This window comes from Panthera onca, chromosome A1 (genome assembly GCF_046562875.1).
Source record: "Panthera onca isolate mPanOnc1 chromosome A1, mPanOnc1 haplotype 2, whole genome shotgun sequence".
NCBI classification, from domain to species: domain Eukaryota; kingdom Metazoa; phylum Chordata; class Mammalia; order Carnivora; family Felidae; genus Panthera; species Panthera onca.
Genome location: NC_138339.1, coordinates 153,411,610 through 153,429,311, shown reverse-complemented (window position 1 = coordinate 153,429,311; position 17,702 = coordinate 153,411,610). Strand labels below are relative to the sequence as shown.

General features: G+C 35.9%; 1 protein-coding gene across 3 annotated transcripts in view; it reads right to left on the bottom strand.

Moving 5' to 3' along the window:
- Nucleotides 1–17,702, bottom strand: part of LOC132681763 (butyrophilin subfamily 1 member A1-like) — a 97,908-nt gene that overhangs the window by 67,493 nt on the left and 12,713 nt on the right. Inside the window, exons 2-4 of one of the 3 annotated variants that reach the window (XM_060636546.3) lie at nt 13,731–13,803; nt 10,813–11,160; nt 5,110–5,391 (exon numbers count right to left, since the gene is read on the bottom strand). In XM_060636546.3, coding sequence (XP_060492529.2) covers nt 5,110–5,391; nt 10,813–11,074 — 544 coding nt within the window. In that variant the 5' untranslated portion in view covers nt 11,075–11,160; nt 13,731–13,803. The remainder of the gene's footprint in view (nt 1–5,109; nt 5,392–10,812; nt 11,161–13,730; nt 13,804–17,702) is intronic. The other 2 variants (XM_060636545.3, XM_060636544.3) reach the window with 2 other exon arrangements.

Sequence of the window (17,702 nt, the reverse complement as noted above, 5' to 3'; positions counted from 1 at the left end):
ACCTTGATTCCCAAATCAGACAGACCATACCAAAAATGAGAATTACAGGCCAATATCCCTGATAAAAATGGATGCAAACATTCTCAACAAGATACCTGAAAATTGAATTCAACAGTATATTAAAACAATTATTCACCATGATCAATTGGGATTCATTCCTTGGCTGCAGGGCTGGTTCAATATTCAGAAATCAACAATATGATACATCAAATTAATAGAAGAAAAGATAAAAAACATATGATCCTGTCAATAGATACAGAAAAAAAATATCTGAGAAAATAGAGCACCCTTTTTTCCCAAAAAGGGTTTTATTAATTAATTAATCATTATTAATTAATTTATTTATTTTTAACTTACATCCATGTTAGTTAGCATATAGTGCAATAATGTTTTCAGGAGTAGATTGCAGTGATTCATCCCTTAGGTATAACACCCTGGGCTCATTCCAAAAAGTATCTTCCTTAATGTCTCTTACCTATTTAGGTTATTCACCCACTCACAGCCCCTCAGCAACCCTCAGTTTGTTATCTGTATTTAAAAGTCTCTTATGTTTTGCCTCCCTCCTTGTTTTTATATTCTTTTTTGGTTCTTTTTCCTTATATCCTGCTTTGTATCTTAAATTCCTCATATGATGGAGGTCATATGGTATTTTTCTTTTTCTAGGTGACTTATTTCACTTAGCATAATACTCTCTAGTTCCATCCACATTGTTGAAAATTGCAAGATTTCATCCTTTTTGTTTACAGCGTCCTTTCTTAATAAAAACACTCAGGAAAATCAGGATAGAAGAAACATACCTTAACTTCATAAAAGCCATATAGGAAAAGCCGACAGCTAATATCATCCTCAATTTGGAAAACTGAGAGCTTTCCCCTGAGGTTAGGAACATGACAAGGATGTGCACTCTCACCACTGTTGTTTAGCATAGTGTTGGAAGTCCTAGCCTCAGCAATGAGACAACAAAATGAAATAAAAGGCATCCAAATTGTCAAGAAGAAGTCAAACTGTCACTTTTCTCAGATGACATGATACTCTACATGAAAAACCTGACTCTACCAATAAGCTGTTAGAACTGATACAGGAATTTAGCAAAGTCACAAGATATAAAATAAATATGCAGAAAATGTTTGAATTTCTGTAAATCAATGGTGAGGCAATATAAAGAAAAATCAAGAAATTGATCCCATGCACCATTGCACCAAGAACCATAAAATACCTAGGAATAAACCTAATCTAAGAAGTAAAATGGCTGTATGGTGAAAACCATTAAAAAAAAAAACTTATGAAGTAAATTAAGGAAGACACAAAGAAATGGAAAAACATTCCATGCTCGTGAATTGGAAGAACAAATATTGTTAAAATATCAATACTACCCAAATTAATCTACACATTCAATGCAATCCCAATTAGAATTGCACCTGCATTCTTCTCAGAGCTAGAACAAACAATTCTAAAATTTGTATGGAACCAGAAAAGATTTTGACTAGCCAAAGTAATGTTGAAAAAGGAAAACAAGTGGGAGGCATCACAATTCCATACTTTAGCCCCTACTCCAAAACTGAAATGATCAAGACAATATGATATTGGCACAAAAGCAGACAGGTAGACCAATGGAATAAAATATAGAACCCAGTACTGGACCCACAGATTTATGGCCAACTAAACTTTGATAAATCAGGAAAGAATATCCAGTGGAAAAAAAGACAGTCTCTTTAGCAAATGGTGCAGGAAGAATTGGACAGCAATATGCAGAAGAATGAAACTGGACCACTTTTATATACCATACACAAAAATAAACTCAAAATGGATGAAAGACCTAAATGTGAGACAGGAAAACATCAAAACCCCAGAGGAGAAGGCAGACAACAATCACTTCAACCTCAGTTGCAGAAACTTCTTGCTCAGCACGTCTCTGAAGGCAAGGGAATTAAAAGCAAAAATTAGCTATTGGGACCTCATCAAGATAAAAAGCTTCTTTCCTGCAAAGGAAACAATCAACAAACTAAAAGGAAACTGATGGAATGGGATAAGATATTTGCAAATGACATATTAAATAAGGGTTTAGTGCCCAAAAAGCTATAAAGAATTTACCAAACTCAACACCCACAAAAACAAATAATCCAGTGAAGTAATAGGCAGAAGACACGAATATACACTTTTCCTAGGAAGTCATCCAGATGACCAACAGAAACATGAAAAGATGGGCAAAATCTCTCATCATCAGGGAAATATAAATAAAAACCACACTGAGAAACCACCTCATACTTGTTAGATTGGCTAAAATTAAAAACTCAGTATCAAAAGATATTGGCAAGGATGTGGAGAAACAGGAATCTTCTTACACTGTTGGGGGGAATGAAATCTTGTGCAGCTGCTCTGGAAAACAGTGTGGAGATTCCTCAAAAAATTAAAAGTAGAGTTACCCTACGACTGAGTAATAGCACTACTAAGAATTTATCCAAAGGATACAGAATGTCTGATCCATAGGGACACATGTACTCCAATGTTTAAAATACTATCAACAATTGCCAAATAATGGAAAGAGCCCAAATGTCCATCAACTGATGAATGGATAAAGATGTGCATTATATATACAATGGGATACTATTGGAAATGAGAAAGAATGAAATCCTGCCATTTGTTACAACATGGATGGAACTGGTGGTAATTATGTAAAGTGAAATAAGTCAGTCTGAGAAAGACAGATATTATATGTTTCCATTCATATGTGGAATTTGAGAAACATAACTAAAGACCATAGGGGAAGGGAATGAAAAATATAGTTTCAAACAGAGAGGGAGGCAAACCATAAGAGTCTCTTAAATATAGAGAATACTGAGGGTTGATGTGGTTGCAGGGGAGAAGGGGAAATAGGTGATGGGCATTGAGAGGGGATACTTGTTGGGATGAGCACTGGGTTTTGTATGCAAGAGATGAATCATGGGAATCTACTCCTGAAACCAAGAGCACGTTGTATACACTATATGTTAGCTATCATGACAATAAATCATATTTTAAAAAACACACATTAACATTACTATACTTGTGACAAACAATTCTCTTATAATAAATAAAAATCTTCAAATACAATTAGATATTTATTTTCATCATTTTCTCCTCTTTTTGTCTTACAGATCTCCACACTGATTTTGCCATGTATCCTTTCTTTAAAATTTTTAAATGTTTATTTTTTGAGAGGGAGGGAGAAAGAGCATGAACAGAGGAGGGGCAGAGGGAGAGGGACACACAGAATCTAAAAAAGGCTCCAGGCTCTGAGCTGTCAGCACAGAGCCTGATGTGGGGCCTGAACCGTGATTTGGGGTCTCATGACCTGTGCTGAAGTAAGATGCTGAACTGACTGAGCCACCCAGGCACCCTACCATGTGTCCTTTCTATCCATTTATTTTCTACATAAGCATATATATGTGAGATTGGCAACATCCTGAGGAGTGACAAGCACAAGGAGAAACTGTGATACCTTGGATGATAAACCAAATGGGATTCATGGTCTAGGTTCTAGAGACAGATATTATTTCAATTCACCATTTCTTGTGAGGTATATGTCAGCTAGCAACTGAAATCAGTAAAAATAACTCTTGTTTTTTATAATTTTCTATGTTTTTTTAAAATTTTTAAATGTTTTATTTATTTTTGAGACAGAGAGACACAGAGTACGACTTGGGGAGGGGCAGAGAGAGAGGGACACACAGAATCTGAGGAAGGCTCCAGGCTCTGAACTGTCAGCACAAAGCCTGATGTGAGGTTCAAACTCACAAACTGTGAGATCATGACCTCAGCTGAAGTCGGACATGTAACTGACTGAACCAGCCAGGTGCTCCTGATAGTTTTCTATTTAATATTGTTATTTCAAAAGAGGTACTGACCTAGCCACTCAGGTGCTCCAAAATGACTGTGTAATTTTTAATTGATGATCTAAAACATATATGTAAGTGTTTGCATATATATTTTATCTCTATTTTGGTATATGTGTTTGCTTCCTTCAAATTTTCAACCTCAAGTTCTTATTCTAATTATCTTAAACCAATGTGACTTCCCAAACTAAAGCACAATAGAAATGACACTTTACTTATTGATAAAAGGTCATACAAATGTTTATCCACTATAGAAAAAATATATATTGTGGCTTGGTATTTTTTTTTAGTAATGGGGATATTTAAAAATACATATAATGTCATCAGGAGTTTATATTATTTCTGGGAAATAGTGAAACATATAATCAAAATAATGTGTGAGTAAAGAGGGAACTTAACACAGAATAGATTGAAGATAGCTTCCTGAGAGGTTAAGATTAAATATTGAGGGACTTTAGAAAACTCTTAGTTATAGGAAAATAGAAGAAATGTGTCAATAACAGGCTACATGAGGTATTACAAGAATATGTTTAAAGAATTAATGAGGGGTAGAAAGTTTTGGAGACAAAGAAAGAGAGGGATGAAAGATGAAGCTGGAGAGATAAGAAAGGACAAGAACTAAAGACTGTTGTTGACAAGCTGCAATACTTCAAATAAGGACACTTGCATATCCAGGAAGTTGGGGGAGATCATGTGGGCAAACTATTTCTTTGAACAATCACTTTCAGTAGTTATTGGAATGTCTGAGCTCTTCTCTACCTGTGATATTAATTTTATGAGGTAGACACCATAATTATCCCAATTTAACTGATGAGAACTGAGCACAAGAAGGTCAATACTTGCCCAAGATCATGATGCTGCTAAATGGCACTGCCAGGGTACAAATCCAATTTGAAGATGGGAGAAAACACCAAATTGTTAAAACAGGCTTTCCCTAGACAATAGGATTAGGTGAAGCTTAGGAGTAACTTCAAAAGATTCCACAAAGACATTATGACCTTTTGAATACTTTTGTACACTCAGGTATTCATTTTCATGAAGTAGCACAATGACATTTATATTGAAATAAGAAATACAAAACAAGACAAAATGTGACTTTTTCCAAGTTCTCCACATTAAGAGTTAGAAATGGATAAACTAGAATATCCTTCTAGGTCTGTCAGTCATAGGTCTTTGCCATTAAGACCTTCCTGATCAGCAGTGATATCTCAATATATCAACTTTGGAGGAAACTGACCTGCCATGGATACAAGCACCACCTTCTCCACACTGAGTATTAGGTTCCTTATAACACAAGATACTTCTGTTCTTGAACTGGTATCCATTGTGATAGATGATTCCACATGAAATAGTCCATTTTCTTCTATTCTCTTTGTCTCAGAGGCTGGTGCCAAGTGCAATCCTTGAGGGTCCTTCCATTGTATCTCAGGCTCTGGAAACCACCCAGTGGATATGCAGGTCACCTTAATGTCTCTGTTATTGCCAGGCTCAATGTGAATATGAGGAGCCATACCTGAGACTAGGAGAGACAAAGAGAGACAGAGAAAGTATGTATCTCCAAAAGTTTTCTTGCCAGTTTACATTTTAATTAACTTCTATGAATCTCAGTTTTCTTATTTATAAAACAGGAGTTAGAAAAATAACTGCAAAGAACTTTAGAGAAAAAAAATCAGCTGTATCAACATTTTAAAAGTACCCACATACAAAACATGTCTGTATTCTTTTCTTTTCCTCCCTCACATTTGAAACATTACCTAGTATTTTATCTGATGATTCTTAAAGTTGAGTAGACAAACACTCTATGATTTCATTTGCAGCCTCTAAATTTAAAGGAACACAACAGTTTGTGGTTTTCTGCAGCAAATTGGTAGTCATTTTACAAATATCTTTTAATCTCTAATTCTAAAGAAGCTATTTTTAATAAGAACTTCCTTTAAGTTTGGAAATGCTATCAACATCAATGTAGTCCAAACAAACTAGCTATAGGTGGCTACAGAGAACCTGAAATATTGTTAGAAAATGGATTTCTTATTTTAATCAATTAAATTTATATAAGCAAATGTAAATTCAAATACCACATGAAGCTAGTAGCTACCATTTTGGATAGAACAATTTGGGGAATAGTGTTTTAATTATACATATGCCAGTTCATGTTACAACTGCATATTCTAACTCCCACTTCCATTTAGCCTTGATATGCTGGTGTAAGTGTTGTAAAAGGGAGATGATGTGTGTGCCTTCTAGAATATTTCCCTCAAAGGAAGGAGATATACTTTTTCCTTCATTCTTTCTCTCTATCAAGGGCTGGAGTAGAATGGCTTTGGGTCATTGTCAAAAGTGAATTTTCTGGATATGGAAAAAAACATCAATATAAGAGAAACATGTGAATTTCACGGTTTATACTCACTCTTCCGGTTCTAGATCCTTTCTTCCTATAACTCAGAAGAATAGAAACTGGTTTAATCTACTAGGTGTTGAAGTTCATTGTATAGTAGTGTAGCATTGTACAGTATTATGTACAATAACCAATGCAGTCTATAACAAAACAAAGAATCAAATTTCCTGGGATACAACTTGGGTTTAATTTTGGGTTTTGGGTTTGACTTGGGTTTAATTTTGTCTTCTGATAGGTATGTTAAACCCCTATACTTCAAAATCTATGTGTTTATTTGGATACCATTCTGTACATGTATTAGTAAAGATGAAATTATACGGGAATAGGAGGGTCCTAATCCAAAATGATTGTGGCCTATGTAAACAGAAAGAAATTTGGAAACAGAAACACAGGGAAAAGGTCCCTGTGAAGATGGAAGCAGAGATGGGAAAGATCCTATCAAATCCAAGAAATGCCTAGCACCGCAAGAAACTGGAAGAGGCAAGGAAGTATTTTCCTTATATTATTCCCTGGGACGATAACCCTGATGACGCTTTGATTGTGGACTCTGGCCTCCAGAATTGTGAAAATATAAATTTATATTGTTTTTGGGCCATCCAATTTTTGTTGATTTTTGACAGTCCTTCTGTGAAGTTGATGAAGGAAAATTATCTAATGTCATATGATATTGCATGGATGGCCATACCGTGAAGAAGTACCATGAGGTGACTAGCATATAGTGTTTCAAACCAGTGATGACTTAGCTGGCACTATGGTACCATCCAGTGCTGGTACTCATACATGGAATTTTCAGAATACAGTGGCTTCTCAGTAGAGAAGAATAGTTGTGAGGATAAGCTATAGAGTCAAAGAGTTACACTTGTACTAGCTGGCACAACTGAACCAATATGTCTAACGACTCAATCTCTCTGTGCTTCCATTCTTGTTTTGTAAAACCAGGATTAAGAGAGTCTCAACTCATATGAATGGTCTACAAATTCCTTCATATAAAGTGCTTATGGGGTTGTATTGAATAAATATTATTCATCTTAAAGAGTTAATTAACTAAGAGTACAAAGAAAAGATGTTTTTCCTTGCTGGGATCCTTCCAATTGAAAGGCCATCATCCCATTGTATTTCTTGTATTCAGACTACTTGCTAAGAGTTGGAGGGAAATGTGGTTGAGGATGGGTAGTTTAAAAACAAGATTATATTTAGCAGGTCTTTGTAGAAACACAATAAATGCTTAGTTTGATTCTGATTTTCTGGAGAGAGAAGAGTAAAGTTGTACTTTGAATTACATCATTCTGTTTGCCTTATTAAATGTGGGGGTTAAGGGTAGAACAACGTCTGAGTCCAGCATCAATTAAAAATAGGAGTGGAAATTAGGGGTGGTGGGTATGGATAATTTCACAGGCTTGAAACATGTATTCCAAGTGTTGTCTTAGCCATTAATGTTCTCTTATGAATGATCAAGTCAAGACAGAGGAGCCAAAGTGGAGAAAAGATTGTCAGCAGGAGAGGAAACCAGGTCACCATTGTTCTCCTACCATCGTGGGTTTCTAACTGGCATAGTTGAGGCCTACATAGTTTCTGACATAGCACAAGCTGACTTTAAAACATTTTTTACCTATTTCGAGAGTCTGGTATTTTTTATTGTCTTATGACCATGACAGGGAGAGAAAACCTATGGTTTTCACCATCATGAGACCATATGATTATGTTACCTAATATAAGGGCCTTCAATTTTATTTCTTATCTTTTAGAAAATATTTTGGTTAAGTTTGCAACCTATACTTGTAGTTTTGATAATAATTATTAACTGATGGATTTGCTTACCTGTACCCTACAAGTGTCAAACTAGCTTGATAGTAGAAGGCAGTGATGCTTATTGATTGTAAGTAGAATTTAATGTAGGGGTTCTTGTTCACTACAACCTCCTGGATATTGAAACAGCAAAGGGAATGAGTTGGTTGTTTTGACTCAAGGTATAGAAGAATCTTTTCTCTAGAAGAGGGTACAGTACTATGGATTTGCCTGCAGAGACTGCATTTTTATCACAAAGTGATTACTGACACTGGGGAAAATGTCACTCCTCCAGGAAGAAGAGACAGATTAAAGAAATTCATGCCATAAGTCACAGTGTCTAAGCAAATCACAGGAAAATATGAGTTATTCAGCTAGAGAAAATCAAGGGCTTAGTATAAAAATCTGGCACAAATGAAAACTATAATGCTACACAGCACTAGACACTACATTGCAGTAGTTACGGGACTGAATGTAAAAGGATCCGTCCTAGGAAGAAGTACAGAAGGTCATGGATAATTCATCTGGAGGCAGTAAGAGCACTGAATCAACATAGCACTTTATTTTTCTGATGTATCATGAATTAGGATAGCAGGTTCAAAGATGAGATGGGTCCCATTATGATCAACAAAATGTTGCAAAAAAAAGCAGCTCACCTACAATTAGGGAGCACAAAGACATTTTGGGGGGAAAGTCTAGATTCTTCAAACATATTTGTGATCACTTATTATGTCAATATTTATATACAAGTTTATATTATAATAGGCCACAAGGTGATACAATTTCTTAAGAATTTAGAAGTACATGTTTTTTTCATTAGTTTCAAATGTGAAAGGTTGTATCTACAAATATTGGACTTGGTTGGAATATAAAATCCAGATATTTCTACCTCCCACAGGAAAAAGAGAAGGGAAAACAAATTTCTTTGGATGGCTTGAGAGCTTCTGGACTTCATAAAAAGATGTGTAGAATTCAAGGGTATTGTTTGTAATATATGTCCACAATGCAAATTAAAGAGCTTGACACAGGGTTTATAGTAGTTTAATTAAAAAATATATCCTTAGGTAGGAAATAAAAGTTATCTTGCATATATGACTTGGAAAAATCATATCAGAAAATCTGTATCAGAAAAGCTCATCTACGAGGCACAGGAGTTTGTGGTGTAGATTCTAAAAATTGTGTCAACAAATTACCATTTTTGAAGCTCAAAAAAATTTCAAGCAGAAGCACAATGTTAGAATTTTGTGTCAAGAGCTTCAAGATATGAAATGAATTCTTCTAAAGACTCTGGGGTAAAATGGAAGAATAGTGGAAAGGTGATTTCTATTTAGTGGTAGAATTACTCTGCACAAAGAACAAGTAAGTCAGAGATAAATAAAATTGAGATGATCCTGAGTTATGACATATTTTTATTGACGTAGCAAAGTAGCAAGCGACTCCCAGATTCAAAGCCCTTGATAAAGGTTTATTCAAGTTTTAGGAAATGTTTGTAGGATTCTAGAAGTGGTTGTCTAACAACTGGAATACTTCACAAGTTACAATAGAATTAAAGATCCCTGCTCAAAAGGCAAAAAATAATGAATGGATGAATATAATTGGTCTCATGCCTCTTAGGTTCTGATTAAATGCTTCCAGTGGAGTTACACTCGTTTGCATACAATAGACCCTTGCAGCAAGGATCCCCAGTATACTTACGTAAAAAGCAGATATACTCTAAACTCAGGAAGGAATATCAGAAGGAGGTTACTATTCTTACCATGACTCAGTAGAAACATTACCAGAGGATGTGTAGATCAAAGTGTCTGGTTACAAAAATGTTGACTCAGAGAGGTATTTAAAGCTTGCAGGCAAGTGTCTTTGCAATTTACCCCCTTTAATATCTGAAGAATTATATAAGAGCACACCCTTTCTTGTAAAAATATGGAATCAGGGTTACTTATGCATATGAAGAATTGTTACTAAATAGGAGGCAGGAGCATTTGCACACAGGTCAGGGAGTTCTGGAGGAAAGCAAATTTCCTTCCTTTTGGAGGAAGGTCAATATCATTGGCTCATTCGTTAGATTCGGTTAATTTCTCTTAAGTCCATTGTAAGAGAGATGATGCAAAAACTCTTCATCTGAGCTCAGTGCAAGGTCCTAAATTGTTTGTAGAAAAAATGTGGTTTCAGTCTCAGCGTATTGTTGAATTACAGTCCTTCCTTACACTTTCACTCTTGCAGTACAATTTTGTGTGTGTGTGTGTGTGTGTGTGTGTGTGTGTGTGTGTGTGTATAATAACAGAACAGGAGTGAGATATAAGGGGATAAATTATGCAGGATCTGAATAAACAATGATGTCATATTAAGAATAGGCAAGACCACATTTCACTGGGCTTTTCCCAGAGTGGGCAGCAGTGAAGTGCAGAAAACCTAGCCTGGATGGCAGACTGGTCAGATATTTCCTGCTTCTTTTTACTTCCTTCTGAGACTTAGAAGACAGACTAAGTTACATTTCTGGGGTTCTTCTGAGATAGAACATACAATAATCCCTACTCTTTCTTTTCTTAAAAGTAATTATGTCGGCAAAGATAAAAATGGATTTTACTACTACCCAAGAATGATGGGGCACACTTAGATTTGTTTTACATATTTAACTTTCTTGACATTCAATCATAGTGTTTGTATAGATTTAGCTACCTCTATCCATATACACCAATACTTTAGACTGCTGATGAAAAAAATAATACAATTTGTGTAGGAGTTTTCATTGCAGTGACTCACCTGTGACCAACATTTCAAATTGTACTTCACTGTAGAATGTGGCGCTTTCAAAGAAACACCCATACTCCCCTCCATCTGAAGGTCGGATGGGGTGGATCCTTAGGGCAACGTGCCCTTTGGTAATATTGTCCTTCAGGAACTCTGTCCTCCCTTGGTACTCTGGTATCTGGTGCTCCAAATGATCCTGGGAAGTCCTATATTGATGTACCAGGCCTGAAAGATCATTTCGGTACCATGTCACCTCCATGTCTTGAGCATCCATTGATGGGCTGAGGTGACAGGACAACACAGCCTCCTCCCCAACCACAGCAATGACTGGTGCTCTTGGTCCTATCACATGAAATTGCCCTGGAAGTAATTTTTAAAACAAGAGAATCATCACTTAGACAGTGATAGCATGGTAGTGGTCATCTAATCAGTAAAAAGTTACATCAGTTTAATTAACATAGCAAGCTGTAGTTAATTAATGAACAGATTTAAAATAAAGATGCTCAAATACACTGCCAGCATAAGGGATAATACAGGACATGATGACAATGTAGAAGAATCATATGATCTTAACAACAATTTAATTGTGTTTTCCCTTTTCCTAGGATTGAAATTCAAATTATATAAATCGCATTGTTTATGTCATAAAAATTACATGTGTTAGAGAATATTATTCTCATTTTACAGATGAGAATATTGAGTTGGTCAATAACTACTAACTGAGTCTGTGATTAATGAATTGAGTGAGTGAATGATTGTCACTCACAATGCAAATTACATAGGAATGCATAATTACAAAGGAATTATTTAAGAATGCTAATAGTAACATCCAAATGTTTCCTTGCTTTAAATTATGTACTATATATGGGGTGCCTGGGTGGCTCAGTTGGTTTAACATCCGACTTTAGCTCAGGTCATGATCTCACACTCCATGAGTTTGAACCCCACGTCAGGCTCTGTGTTGAGAGCTCAGAGCCTGGAGCCTGCTTCAGATTCTATGTCTCCCTCTCTCTCTGCCCCTCCCTTGATCACTCTCTCTCTGTCTCTAAAAAATAAATAAAGATTAAAAAATTAAAAAATAAAAATGAACTATGTACTACATAATATAACTAATAATGAAATACAATATGAAGCTATTAAAATTATGTTTAGAAAAAATAGAACAATATTTATAATATCTCCCATTTTAAAACATAAGTATGACATCCTGTGTACAACATAAATTTTCTAGAAAATTACATCATTAAAAAAATAAATTTGAGGGCATTAAGATGGCTGAGAAGTAGGAGTGCTGGGATTTTCCTTGACCCTCAAACACAGCTGTATTGAGATCATGTCACTTGGAACACCCAGGGAATCAATCTTTGTAATGGCAAAAGGATATCAACAGTTGGAGGAAGACAGCTTGGCAGGATTGAGGTGTGTATATGTGATTTGGAGGAGATAAAACAGCACAGCAAAGGAAGGGAGGGGACCCTTTCTGTGTAGAGACAAAAGGGAGAGAAAGAGAGATAACTGGAAAAAGTCAACATCAAGTTAGCACATGAGGAAAACCTCTCTGGACTACAGACTAGGGAATAAGAAATAAGGAGAGTGTCAGTTTCTATTTTGCAAACAGTCTTAGGAGCTGAAACTCAGAGGTTTCAAAAGTGCATGATTTTCTCCAGACTGAAGCTGGGAGTCCTGGTGTGCACTCTGGGGGAGGAGGGAGCTGGCACCAGAGCACTAGCACAGATCTCAAAGACCCAATGGACAATCACAGTCCCCCCCCTTGAGCACTGCAAGAAGAGGGTTTATTGCCTCCCCAGGGACAAAAGACCCTGCCAGATGTCAGCCAAAGGCCTTTCATCAGCAGGGCAGAGTAGCTCTACCGCAGAACAGGGTCCATGCAGTGCCAGTTCCCATAAGATTGTGGGTTCTGAATCCCAGCCAAGCACCTAAAAGGCATGGGAGAACTATGGAGCAGGGCAAACTGACCTCCCTCACTACTCTGTGAGGGCTGCCTAAACAGCATGGTTTGAGGCACCTGGTCTGGGGAGGAGAGATTGGGTTATTGCCAATTTTCTCCCCATCACCAACACCTTGGGACTTTGTAGAGTAGCACAGCATGCCCCACTTCCCTTCATCCCTTGTAGGAGGGACTACCTACACCAAACCGTACGCTTCTGTGCCTGGCAACTGCCTATCTTCTGGAGCAAGACTGACACTAATCCAACAAGAGTACCTCTTCCAGAAGAGCACAGCCACCTGTTCCAGTCACCAACTGATAACTGTTTTTGTTGTTGTTTTTTTTCTTTTTCTTTTTCTTTCTTTTTCTTTTCTGTTCTTTGTGATTCTTTTTGATATATATATATATATACATATATATATATAATACATATATGTATATATATATATATATATATATATATAGACATATGATTTAGATTTAGGCATGTATGATTTAGGCATATATATATATATATATATATATATATGGCATATATGCATATGCATATTTATTTGATTTGGCAGTTTTTATTCCACCTTTTCTCTTTCTTCTTCATTTTCCACTCTCTTTTTCGGATTTAGCCTTATAGTTGTTGTTTTTTTGTTTTGTTTTGTTTTGTTTGTTTGTTTGTTTGTTTTAATTCTCTGGTATTCTTTTCTCCCTTTTTATTTATATATATATATATTTTTTTTTTCTTTTTAGAATCAGGTTTTGCACCCATTTTCCTTTTCTCCAAGGCTACTTCAACAAACAAATCACAGCACACCTGGTTAAAGGCCCAAACACTCTACCACTACAAGCAAGGAGGTGCTCTGCAGATGACTGACCAGTGGGATAGAGCAGCCAAAAATGCAACAACAGAGTGCACACAACATTTGCAAAAATTCTCAAATATATACTAGCAAATCAAATTCAACCGTATATTGAAAGTATTATTCACCATGATCAGGTAGGACTCATTTCTGGGCTGCAGGGTTGGTTCACTATCTGCAAATCAATCAACGTGATACATCCTGTCAATAGATTCAGAGAAAGCATTTGACAAAATACAGCAACGTTTCGTGAAAGAAAAAAAAAAAAACTCAAGAAAATCTGGATAGAAAGAACAGTCCTTAAAATACTAAAAACTGTATATGAATTAGCCACTGGTATATAATCTTCAATGGGGAAAAACTGAGGGTTTTCCCCTAAGGTCCAGAACCCAATAGGGATGTCCACTCTCACTACATTTCTTCAACATAGTGTTGGAAGTCCTAACCTCAATAATCAGACAACAAAATGAAACAAGAAATAAAAAGCATCCAAATTCGTTAAGTGGAAGTCACTGCTTTTTTACCTCATTGCTTTTCCCACAAAAAAATTTGTTTCCTGCAATGTCTCCTTTCTAGTTATTATCTTTATTTATTTGTTTAAAGATTTCTTTTGAATAATTCTTATGAAACTCGTTTATCTGGAATATCTCTCAAATTCTTAACGATAATTTTGCTAGATAGAGTATACTTGGTTGTATTATTTTTCTTTTTTCCTTTTAGCATTTTCATATATCATGACACTCTTTTCTGGTCTACAAAGTCTACTAAAAAGGTAGCTGATAGTGTTATAGTGATTCCTTTACATGTAACTAATCACTATTCTCTTACTCCTTTTAGTATTCTGTCTTTATGTTTCATTTTTGACATTTTAATTATAATGTGTTTTGATGCATATCTCTTTGCCTCTTTATCATTTCTGGAATTTTGTGTGTAACCTGGGCCCCAATGTCCTTTTTTCTTTCCCCAGGTTATAGAAGTTTTCAGCTATTATTTCTTCCAGTAACTTTTCTGCCCCTTTTTCTTTCTTTTGTCTCCTTTTGGAACATATAGAATGTGAGTATTAGCATGTTTGATGTCATCCCTGAGGTCTCTTAAGCTACCTTTATTGTTTATTTCTTTTTATTTCTCAGTTTCGGTGAATTCCACTCCCCTGTCCTCCAGAATGCTGAAACATTCTTCTATACCATGTAATCTGCTGTTTATAAACTCTTGTGTATTTCTTTTTTTCATTTTTGCTATTTTATTATTTGGTTCTGATTAGTATTTTCTTATATTTTCTATATATTTGTTAAAGTTCTTACTGTATTCATCCCTTCATCTCCTGAGTTTGGTAAGCATCTTTACAACCTTTATTTTGAACTCTTTTCAGTTAGATTACTTGTCACAGCTCTTGGCAGGGTGTGCCCTCTGGCATTAGCAGACTGGAGAGAGAATTCCCAAATGTCGCCTGGCAGGCCTGGGAGCACTAGGGCTGGAGGAGAAAGCAAAAATGGCTGCTTCCAATGTCTGAGTCCCTAATGACAGTCTTCTGCCTTTTTGGTAGGCACTACAAGATGAGAAACTGGCTCTCCACATATATGGTCTATACACTTTCTGCTATGGAAGTTTTGTTCTGGTTTCCATGTCAGATGAGCCTATGTGAAAACCCTTTAAAAGAAGGTTTTCCTTTCCCTATAGTTTTATCATTTTCCTGGATGTAGTCCCTATTGGTTTTCAAATACAGGGGCTTGGGGGGCTTATCTGTCCTGTGCAGAATTTAAGGGTTAGGATGCCTAATGTGGAGCTCAAAATTCTTGCTTCTCTTGGAAGTTTCTTACATTTGAGATATGTCCTGACTATGGAATGTCATGCCTGGGGTGTTTTACTTTTCCTTTTCTCTGTCTATGTCTCTGTCTCTGTCTCTCTCTCTCTCTCAGTCTCTCTCTTTTTTCAAGACTGTATCTTTCCTTCTTCTACCTAGCTCGGTGGTATCCCATGTGAAGGCTTTGTCAACCAGTTTCTAGGTCTCCTTTAGAAGGAGTTATTCCATATGTAGTTGTAGATGTGTTGTATCTATAGGAGGAAGTGAGTTCAAGATCATCCTTTCCCACTGAATTATTTTCTTTTTAGTTCTTTTCTATGTTTGTGGAGAAAATGTTCAGTGTTGGCAGGCAAATTTATTTTTTAATTATTCCTCCAAGAGTAATCAAACTTTCCTCTACTATTTTTGAATGCAAGTAAAATATATACATAAAATGTCTCAAATTCATCAAGAGAATTAAGATTATTATTGATCATACATTATTCCCATTTGGACTAATTGAATTTTTTTTTTTTACTTCTTATTTGTAGTTCAAGATCTTATTTATAGAAATAATGCATCTGCTTTTGTACAGTCAGAAATACAAAGATAGTAACAAAAACATTTATCTGATCAAAGTAAAAGAAAAATTTAATTCCATTTTTGCAGGACTTGCATTTTTTTGCTCAATGAATAATTAATTCTAATGCAGTCTCTTTCTTTGCAGACACTATGTAGTAATTCATATGATTCATCAGAAAACAAATTGGGCATCAAGCATATAACAAAAGAATGTCTTCTCTTTCAACATTCATCCATTCCAACTTAATTGTTATGTATTTAGTGTGTCACATTATAATCAAGACTATGAAAAAAGCTGATAAATGGTAAGAAACTAGCAGTCAAGGATTCCATTGTCTCTTTTCAGAACTCTACAGCATATTCCTTTTATGGCTGTATGCATTACATCAGAAAGGATTCTGATGCCACACATTGGGAAAGCTAACAGAGGGATCTGATAGATGAAAGGGGAAAGTCTTCTTGAAAAGGATGAGATGCACCAGAAAGAACAGCATGAGCTGTATATCTCAGAAATTGTCATGGGAGCTGAACCCAGGAATAGTCACATCTTTGGTTTGGTGGGCACCTGATCACTCCAGAGTCAGGAAATATTTCTTTGTATTTCCTTAAGTACACTGTCATATTTCCATAGCCAAGACTCTATTAACTATAAATCTGTTAATAAGTTATTCTCATTTTTGTCTAAGCCTTACTCAGCTTCCTATATGAGTTTCTCCACATAGTCAACCCATACTGTTAGTGCTGCATAAACAATGGACGACTGGGCAGCTTGATAGTTGAAAGCAAGAACAGGAAGTGAAAACTGACTAGGCAAGGTAAATCTGAGAAGAACTAAGTAGGGTAGGTATGGACCACAAGTTGTCAAACAAACTATGGACACATTTTTTGTATATAATTAGCATGTAAATCTGCATGAAACATAACGTAAATCATGGGCATTCTAGCACTTCAGATAGTCAGGAGACTACTAATTAAATGGTACAGAAGGCTCAGAGTTCAGTGGTACATGTTTTTACCAATTTATATCGGAAATGACAAGAGATTGTTAGACTATCCACATAGACTTGGGCACTTGGCACATGTACCATTTGGAGCTGGAATTTCTGACTCAGATATTATGAAATTGCATGTGATTTTAGTCAGGTGACAATCTGTAAGTCCTCAGAAGGATCCCTGAAATAATTGATTGATGGAGAAAAGCTGAGTTTATTACATAATAATAAGGGCAAGTACCATCTCAGCAGAATCTTTAAGAAAGGGAGGTCAAGAATGGTACACTTTCAATGCACTGTCCCATGTGCTGAGTGGGTTGTCTTTCTTTCACTGTTGGTGGAGGATTCAGCAGCTATTGTGTGATAATATGGCAGTAAAGACAACTAACTGTACTCTGATATTCTGCACTTCTTGCTTATAATCTCTTCACAGTTATAAGCAAATGAATTTCTGCTGATGGAATGGAACTATCTGGTAATCTTCCATGTCGAAGATGAGGTGGTAACATACATATATCGATTTATCCAACTGTTATTTCCTAATTAACCACTGTGACACACACAAATGGATGAATTGTCATTCAGTCAGTGTAAAAATTTGTGTCATTTAATGATAATGGGGCTACTTAAGGAAATTACTTGAGGAAGCTTAAGACTTTAAACCATAAATTAATTTTAAAATGTTTGCATATGGGGCAACTTGGTGGTTCAGTCGGTTAAGCGTTCAGCTTCTGCTCAGGTCATTA